We start from the raw sequence: 9690 nt of genomic DNA on the forward strand, positions 1-9690 counted from the left end.
GATCGCGTAGGATTCTTCAGAGATTTTACTGACGCAATCATCGCACATTAATCAAGCCGATGTATTTGTAGAATCTGCTATTACGCCGACTTTCTCTGATTATCATCGCACCATAATCAAGTTCTATTATCTGGTTTTCTCTGTTTCCTCTGGTTTTCCATAAGCGAATGTTTTGAAAAAAAGAATTGCAAATAATTATCTACAATTATATTGAATTTCGCGATATAATGTCAAAATTAAGGATTATGCTTCAGCTAAATCGTCACTGGGATAACACTGGGAGATACACATATGTTAATGTTGATGGAATTGTAGTCAATGAGGATTCAAATTATAGTCAGTTGAATTCTGCAATTGTTGAGCATCTAATGATCGATACCTCCACAAAAATCATTGAAATCAAATACACTGTCAACAAACGTTGTCCTCCAATGGAAATTCAGAACGATATGGGAGTTCGAGTATACATGGAGACGAAAAAGGAAAACAAAAGCTTAGGAATGTATCCGATGTGTATAACAGTGCGTGATTTCGATTTGGAATGCAGTATCTCTAATTCGAGCACACAAGTTTGCTCTTTTTTTTCCAGTGGTGATGTTTTGTCAGTTTCATGTGTTCTACAATTTTTCTACAATATATCTACAATGATACTACATAACAAATGTAGTTCAACTGTTATGTCTATTGAAGTATTAAGTTTCACGTGTTCTACAAGTTTACTACAACCTATCTACAATATAGGTCTAAATTACTTTTAGTTGAGTGTAGGTTCATCTGATTATCATATGTCTAACGTGGTTCAATTGTCAAGCAATTGTAATAAAATTGGAGAAGTATCAGCAACAGTGAAGTTGATTGATAGGCCAACATCTCCGGCGATTGTGGAATATGAAAGTATCATCATAACAGACCATACGCCAAATGTTATTGAAGTCGGCCAAGTCTACCAAGACAATCAAATTATGTCAGTGCAATGAAGCACTATTCTGTCATGAATAAGTTTCAATTTAAGGTGAAAAGGTCTAGCGCAAGAAGGTAGGAACAGTTCAACTGTCAAATTCATATTTTTGTTTAATTTGTAGTTTTTCTTGTATTTTTTTTGTAATAATTTGTAGTTTCCTTGTATATAAATTATATATAATTTGTATTTTTTTGGAATTTAAATTGTTTAATATAAGATTTGGGTGCTTAAACAACCTCTTATTTTGTAGCTATATTTTTTATAATATTTTTTAAATTGTTTTTATTCTGTAGCTACTGCCTCGTATGCGTTGGGGACAATTGTACATGGCATTTCAAGTCCACCAGCATAAACAAATCAGCATTGTTCAAGGTTCGAAAATTCAACAGCTTGCACACATGCTCTTTGATGGACAATACATACATACAACGCAAATCTACTGCCATGGTAGTTGGTAGCTTGGTTATAGAAAAAATATGCGGATCCTAAGACAATATACACACCAAAAGACATACAAACTGATATGTTGTCAGAACATGGTGTGAACTTAACATACATACAAGCTTGGAGAGCAAAGGAAAAGGCTTTGAAATTTTTGAGAGGTCATCCTGCTGATTCCTACAGTCGTTTGCCAAGTTATTTGTATATTCTGGAGAAAACTTATCCGGGGTCGGTAGTAAAATTGCAGAAGACTGAAGATGATTGTTTCCTGTACGCATTTGTTGCACTTAGTACGTCCATAAAGGGTTGGGAGTATTGTTGGCCAGTTATAGTAGTTGATAGCACCTTCTTGAAGTCGGCATATAGGAATAGTGTTAACAACTAGCACAATGGATGCATCGGGTATTGTATATTAATTGTAGAAATATTATTATAAAGTTGTTTTTCAGTATGTATTTTTTATACTCTCAAGTTTTAGTACAGAAATTGAATTTCTTTTTGCCACCTGTGTGATAGGTAGCATATTACCACTGACATACGCTGTTGTTGATTCAGAAAATGATGCATCATGGACGTGATAATAAAATTTCAAATAGTGTATAGAAATGTAAAAATTCCTTCTTTAAAAGTCAATACAAGACTGGGGAGAACCTATTGGGCCCAATATACACTAGATTGATCAGCCCAACTTTAAAGCCCACAAACTCTTCTCCCGTGGGCTTTGAGGCCCCTTTTATAAATACTCGCAAAAATCGTCCCTTCCTGTTCTTCCGTTTACTTGTAGAGAAAGAAGAGAATCCTTTTACAAAAGAACCAAATCTAACATTCGAAAAGCTCCGATCAGAGATGGATCCTAAGCTAAGAGAAGTTTCACAAATTTTCGAGCGATTCAAAGCCGCTTTTGTTCTTAACGATTTCGGCACTTGCTCTACCCAACTCTCTCAGCTGAAGGTAATCGCCTCAATCATTCATTACCACTGCTTAAACTCATTCAAAACCCTAGCTTTTTTGTTCATAATTTTGCTCAATTTCTGAAATGTACGATGATTAGAAGTATTCTCTTCAATTAGCTTAAAATGCTTATCTTTGTGGTGATAATTATAATTATATATGCCGATTTTATGCGGAACGATTTTGATGCTTGCAGTCAAACTCGTCTAAGACCCTAGCTTTTATTTTTCTAATAATATTACCCCTCTAATGAAATGTGCTATTTCTAGATTTTACTCTTATGCTGCCTTAAAAATGTTCTCGTTATGATTGCATTTATTGCGAAATTCCACACTTTTATTAGGAACGATTTTGATAGTTGCAAGAGGATATCTTTCAGCTCAAGGTAGTGGATATCACTACCACAGCTCAAACTCATACAGAACCTTAGCTGTAGTTGTCATAATTTAGCTCTTGTTCTTGAACACTTCCTATTCTGTTGCCTTAGAAGACGTATCTCTATGATAGCCCTGAATGTATGGTAGGCGCACATTATGAGTCCGAACCATGTTGAGGCCTAAATCGTGGTATTTAAGTGGGAGGGGAATACAGAGACGGGCACATACTACACCGAGTTTCAGAACCTTGTGCCACAACAGGGGTGGGCTAGCTAACTCGTAGGGAATTTCTTGCTTATAAAAAGAATCCTCTGTTAAGATAATCTTCATTATGATATTCGAGTTTATGCTTTGATGATTGTGTCCATGTTTTTTAGCTGTCTAACATGCAATTAATGTGAAAGAGCTTAGGATATAATGCTTCAGGATTTATCTTGATAGGAGATTAGGTAGCAATATATCAAATAGAATGTGTGGACCTAAAAAAGCTTCAAATGAGAGACATATCAACTTACACAGTCCATTCTATCCCGTATTTTCCAATGAACATATAAAAAGGGAAAATGGTGGCTTAGAGATATTCGATAACTTAGTCCATCATCACGAGCTGGACGCAACCAGCACTTCTAGGCAAAAGACTGATCCACTGATAAGTGTGAGAATTAGAAAACCTCTAGTTATAGGGAAATCCTGAATGGAGTATTTGGAATGAGATGCACCAAACATAGCTGAATTTATATAGGGGAGTCATAATAGCCAACCTCGACTAGTTTAGGATTGGGGCATAGTTGCTCAATTGAGGAGATAAGGTACCAAATATATATTGTTTTTGTGCGATTCTAGATATTAGCAATGACTTCTCTTACCTTTGTTATTGTTGTTTTTTAAAATATAAAGGACTTCTTTACCTTGTTGAAATCAGTTTTAGAAAACACTTTTTTCCCGTTAACTTTGATTTTTCTTATTGATGTTTTAGGTTCTGTTGACCGAATTCAAGAGCCTACCTCCCCTATTCCAAGAAACACCTAATGCCATCCATGAGTTGACAATTGCAAGTAATTTTCTGCACTCTTCTTTATCTTATTTTGTTTATTATGTTTGCCCAGTGTTTTTGAGAGCGCGAAGCGCAAAAAAGCGACAGGGGTTCGCCTCGCTTCAAAAGCGAAGCGCACGCTTCATTGAAGTGAAGCGCAATTCTTAAAATACATATCATATATATAATTATATATATATATATATATATAAGTATTAATTTATAAACTGAAATACACATTAAAAAAATCAAATAAACTAATATATATATATATATATATATATATATATATATTAATTTTCTAAACTGAAATACATTTTAAAATTAATCAAACTGAAAATATAACATATATATAATAATTAATTTTATAAACTGAAACTGAAATACACATTAAAAAAATCAAATAAACTAAAATATAACACACACACACACACACACACACACACACACACACACACATATATATATATATATATATATATATATATATAATAATTAATTTTCTAAACTGAAATACATATAAAATTAATCAAATAAACTGAAAATATAAAATAACTAATTTTATAAACTGAAATACACATTAAAAAATCAAATAAACTGAAAAATATAACACATATATATATAATAAGTAATTTTATAAACTAAAATACATATTAAAATTAAGAAGAATAAAAGGGGGAAAAAAGAAAACAGCGCCTGCCCTAGCTGTGCAGACGCTGGACAAGAAAAAGTGAAAAAGAGAAGAGAAGAAGAAGAAGGAAGAAAGAAGGAAAAAGAAAGAAAAAAAGAGCAGACGCTGGACGGGAACAAGAAGAAGAAAGAAAGAAGAAAGAAAAAAATGAGAAGAAGAAACATTACCTGGAAACCCTACTTTTGTCGATGAAGAAGACAGAAGGGGTCTCTGTTTTGTCGAGCAATACAAACAGACCCAATCTTTTTTTTTAAAAAGGGGCCCAGCTGCGACTTTTTAACAGAAGCGATCTCTTTATCGCTTCTGTCGCTTCGTTGCTTTTTCGATTTGTCCACTGAAGCGTGCGCTTCACACGGTCGAGTCGCTTCTCCCTGGGAAAAGCGATGCCTTGTCGCTTCGCGTCAAGCGATCGCTTTCCCAAACACAGTGTTTGCCTAATTGCTTCTGGAGATGCTGGTGGTGGTTGTTGATTGTGTATCCATGGATTATAAATACATTATTTTGGAGATACAATGTTCTGTTATTCTCCTTCGGGGACATCCAGATAAAATTGGAACAATACATAGAAGATTAGCATGGCCCCTGCGCAAGGATGACACTATTTTATTTTATTTTCCTTCCCTTTTTCGACGTTCTTTCACAACTATGTGATATGCTCAAAAATTGAAAGTGTACCGCTATGTAGTCCAACCGTTTGAAAAATAAAAAAGCACACTAGGAGAAGGAGCAGCAATGTTTCCAAACAATTTGTTACAGTTATTACTTTATTAAAATTAAATAGAAAATGGCCTCCAAGCGTGAAGGGCATGCTTGAGTTCTTTTATATATATGAAATCTGCTACCTTTTTCAAAAAAGTATGCAGGGCATGTATTCCATGAGGCTGTCTGAATGTAGAGTGCTTTTCTCCTTGCTTGGTGAATCGCTATTTCTGATCATGTCTGGAAGTCTAGGAAAGGCAGAAATTTGTTTGCTTGTGATTATTATTAGTATCATTATCGTTGTAGTTATAATTTAACCAAAGACCAACTATTGTTTGAAAAGTTAAATACTATGTTTCTTTCTCAGATGGAAATGTTAATTTAAGTGAAGTGTGACCAAGGTCATGTTCGGGAATACATTGCAAAACTTGATTGCCTGTGATTTCAGCTTGTTATACTCTTCTGTTTTGCTTATTGTTGAGATTGTTGTTGGCTTAATAATACTACGTGATTTACCTGAGTTCAGCCATGTGTATTTGGAGCTTGGTGAAATTTATGGTTTTCTCAATTGTCTACACTAATAGAATTCGATGGTATAACAATTCACAGGAGATATTTACGAGCATGCAGTTGTTTTATCTGTGAAGATGGAGGACCAAGATGCTTTTGAGAGGGACTTTTTTCAGCTAAAGTCTTATTACACAGATGCACGGTATCTATATACTCAAGCTTTAGATCCATATACCATTTCATTCTTCTGTGCTTGTTTGACAAAAGGGAGCAATACATATATCAACTGAGGCGGCTGAGTTAGATATTTAAATTGCTTTTCTGCTAGTTTGAATCCCTGATTTCAACTAGGATATGCTTTAGGACAAGGGGGGAAAATGCCTTAGAGCATAGTTGGGTTGGTGTATGTTAGTAGCGGTCTAGTTATTCTTGTCACATCTTTGTTTTTGTCATATTAAGACCTGCTGGTTGGGTCTGTTTTATAGATGCATAGCAATTGAACTGAAAAGAAGGCGCTTATCGTCTTCTCTTTCTTGTGATGATGCAGTGGTCGTCTTCCACCTTCCCCGCAGGAATATCCAATCTTAGGTCTCAACCTTCTGAGACTCCTTGTACAAAATAGGATTGCTGAATTCCACACTGAACTTGAGTTGCTTTCTCAAAGTGCTTTGGACAATCCATGTATAAAGCATGCTGTTGAATTGGAGCAATCTTTCATGGAAGGGGCCTATCACCGGGTGTTGAGTGCAAGGCAGACCGTGCCAGATGCAAACTATGCTTATTTCATGGATCTGCTTGCAAAGACTGTGAGGTAAATTAATTCGTTCCACCCACATTCTATACTAATAGTAGCACTTGGCAGAACAGGCTGTAGATAATGACTGCAATTTTTGCTCTCTGGTGATTGGAAGTTTTTGAGAGAACATTTTGTTGGACTGTTGCCTAAGCTTAATATTTTATATGTTCATTCGCGTAGCTGCAATCATGTTAGAGGGGTCACTTATTGCTTGATTAATGAAGTGAGATCTTTCAAAGATTAATTAGATCTACCAGAAATACTTTCTGAAGAAATTATTCAATTCCAAACAACATAAAGAAAGTTAGAAATATACGACTCTTAATTAAGAATAAAAATTCATCTTTCTCCTCCTCCCGGATTTGCCTTATTCCTTGCGCTACTTAGTTAAAGTGAAAATCCTAAGTTGAGAAAAAGAAATCCGCCTGAATTGAAATTTTGATTACATCTTTAACTTACTGTCATTAATTGATAATTTTACTGATATTTATTCTATTTATTTGAAATTATATATTATTGGGGATATGCATGCAAGCAGGCACACACACATTCATACATTTTGTTTCGTAACTGCAGTTTTATTTTTACCTATAGTAAGGTACAGTAACTGGTTTAAGCCTAGTTTGTTTTAAACCAAATAGAAAGCGGTTAGTCTGGCTGCTTCAAGCTGGACATATTGAATGTACAACCATATTAAAGCCTCCTAAAATCCTATGTATTGTTTAATTTTTTACTGCATTGTCAAGAAACTCTGGCTTTGTGTGTGTGTGTGTGTCAAGAAACTCTGGCTTTGTGTGTGTGTGTGTGTGTGTATATATATATATATATATATATATATATATATATATATATATCTGTGTGTGTGTGTGTGTGCGCGCACGCGTATGTATTGTATGTACTCATCAAAAGTATATGCATATCTGTGTTCTCTGAATGTGTATTAATAACCAATCACCTTATAAATCTTATTGTACCCAAATGTATTGCAATGTTACATGTTAGTCTTTAGATTGAAATGGTGCAACTCCTCCTGTCATTCATAGGGATGAGATAGCTGGATGCAGTGAGAAAGCTTATGATCGTCTTTCAACTAGTGATGCTCGGCAAATGTTGCTGTTCTCCTCGGATCAAGAACTTCTTGAATATGTTAGGGAGGTAAACTGTGTCCCCTTGTCTCCCTCTCTCGGTTCTTTAGTTATTTGGTAATTGAAGCAAATTTTGTTAAAGTAGCTTGCAAGAAGATCTCATTGGCTAAGCTTGTCCAACCCACGAACCATCCTCAAGTCTGCTGAATGCACTCGTGTCCAACCCCCTACCCCCCCCCCCCCCCCCCCCAAAAAAAAAAAGTTGGAGAAGTAACAGTTAACCAATGTATGCAATGGAATTTTTTTCATAGCTCTCTTGCCCAGCACAAAGTACCTTTGGTGTTGCATTCTCCATTATGTCTGCAATAATAAACTGTGATGAACTCTCGATATAATTACCCCTCAATAAAAAATAGTTTTCATAATCTAAAGATCAAACCTCATATTAGGATTTCTTGAAAGTTGGAATCGAAGCAGAGTATTTCTTAAGTTTCTGTGTATTTGTCCCCACCACCCTTCTCCTTTAAGCCACTGATAGCCCCTATCCTTGGCCTTCTTATCCTACTCAATCCTTCAAGGACAACTGTGAAATGCACAGGGATAAAGGGGATCCTCTTGCTGTGAACCTCTTATTCCATAAAAGGCATATGATTACCAGTGTTGTGAAGAGCGTGAAGCGAGGAAAAGCGACAACCCCCTTTTGGCTTAAAGCGAGAAGCGAAGCGCTCACTTTTTTAAAGTGAAGCGGGATTTAAAAGAAAAATATTAAAATAAATACTGAAAGGAAGGGCAATAAGAACTAAGAATAAAGGATATAAAAGTAAGAGGAAGGCAGTATACCCTTCCAGTAAAAAATGGGCAGCATTTCAAACGAAAAAACAGTGCAAGAAGAAGAATATTCAGCATTTTGTAGTATAGTAGCTTGGTAGTGGTGTTGCATTTAATAAGATAATAAGCGTTAAATCTTTGATATTGGTGATGCACTGATGATCCTTCCTTTTTGAGTACCAAAGCAATAAAAGAAGAATATTCAGCATTTTGTAGTATAGTAGCTTGGTAGTGGTGTTGCATTTACTAAGATAATAAGCGTTAATCTTTGATATTGGTGATGCACTGATCCTTTTTGAGTACCAAAGCAATAAAAGCTGGGTGCCCCATGCTTGTTTAATCAGATGTTTATATTCTGGATGTGTAGCTACCGGTAGATAAATGGTGCCTTATTTGCCTTAGAATCCTTCTCTGTTAATGTTAATATCTCACGTGTCTGCTTTTTAAACTAGTTTAACCATTTCTTTGCCTGTAAAGCTGATCAATGAGCACTGCTTGTTTTCCTTTTCTTGAAATCATCTGATCAGAGGGTTTTGTGCAGGAGCATCCTGAGTGGGAGATCAAAGATGGGTTTATCATCTTCCAAAAAGTAAAAGATTCTGTGCCTTGCAAGGAAATACCATCCCTTCAGCTCATCACTCAAACACTCAGCTATGCAAGGGAGTTGGAGCGAATTGTCTAAGAGGATATGCCTCTCTGTTCCTTTTGTGACTTCAACATTTCATATATTCAACTCTTAGTAGTTGACATTTCGTGCTCTGGTTGAATTCATTGCCTTTAACCTCCATTACGAGTTAATGTTAATGAAAAGGATATGTGTTACGGGGACCAGCTTTTGTATCTTAACTGATTGTGCACCTTTCTTTTTGGTGTTTAGTCTTGCATTTAAAGTCAGATATATTTAAATCTCTTGCTTGTTTCATTCCACATTTAGTGAAAAACACTTAACCTGCTCCATTAGGAAGTTTCAGTGTCTGCATATATTTGTTGCTCCTCAGTATACGGCCATGGGTCACTGCAATATCTCTGTGTGATGTGTGTTTTTCCTTTTCGGAATTTGCATTCCTGCCACGAGTGGTGATTTATCTGCAACAACTGCTACAGGAATATAAGTTGCATCATTTTCCTAATTTTTCGAGAAGAATTATAGTCATGGTATTTGTGGTCGACTAAATCCAGGCACAAGGTAAAAGTGTAAGCAGCCAATAAATTGAGCTACTAAGTGGGCGTTTGGACATAAGAATTGTAAAATTCCAAAAAACGGTGAAATTTTTTTCAAGTGAAAGTGGTATTTGAAATTTAGAGTTGTGTCTGGACA

General features: G+C 35.5%; 1 protein-coding gene across 1 annotated transcript; it reads left to right on the forward strand.

Annotated features, from left to right (window-relative positions):
• Nucleotides 1-2158: 2158 nt before the first annotated feature.
• LOC109244149 (26S proteasome non-ATPase regulatory subunit 8 homolog A-like) lies at nt 2159-9281 on the forward strand. Its single transcript, XM_019411187.1, has 6 exons — nt 2159-2353; nt 3707-3785; nt 5763-5865; nt 6211-6474; nt 7503-7614; nt 8914-9281. The coding sequence occupies exons 1-6, from the start codon at nt 2249-2251 to the stop codon at nt 9052-9054; spliced, it is 804 nt and encodes a 267-aa protein (XP_019266732.1). The 5' UTR covers nt 2159-2248; the 3' UTR covers nt 9055-9281.
• The last annotated feature ends 409 nt before the right edge of the window (nt 9282-9690 follow it).

The sequence above is a fragment of the Nicotiana attenuata genome, unplaced genomic scaffold (genome assembly GCF_001879085.1).
Source record: "Nicotiana attenuata strain UT unplaced genomic scaffold, NIATTr2, whole genome shotgun sequence".
Taxonomy (NCBI): domain Eukaryota; kingdom Viridiplantae; phylum Streptophyta; class Magnoliopsida; order Solanales; family Solanaceae; genus Nicotiana; species Nicotiana attenuata.

Excerpts from the sequence above, each read along its gene's own strand:
- LOC109244149 (XM_019411187.1), top strand. The coding sequence starts at position 2,249 with ATGGATCCTAAGCTAAGAGAAGTTTCACAAATTTTCGAGCGATTCAAA. Across the intron at positions 5,866-6,210 it reads TCTTATTACACAGATGCACG|TGGTCGTCTTCCACCTTCCC; the intron begins GTATCTATATAC and ends GTGATGATGCAG. Across the intron at positions 7,615-8,913 it reads TTCTTGAATATGTTAGGGAG|GAGCATCCTGAGTGGGAGAT; the intron begins GTAAACTGTGTC and ends GGTTTTGTGCAG.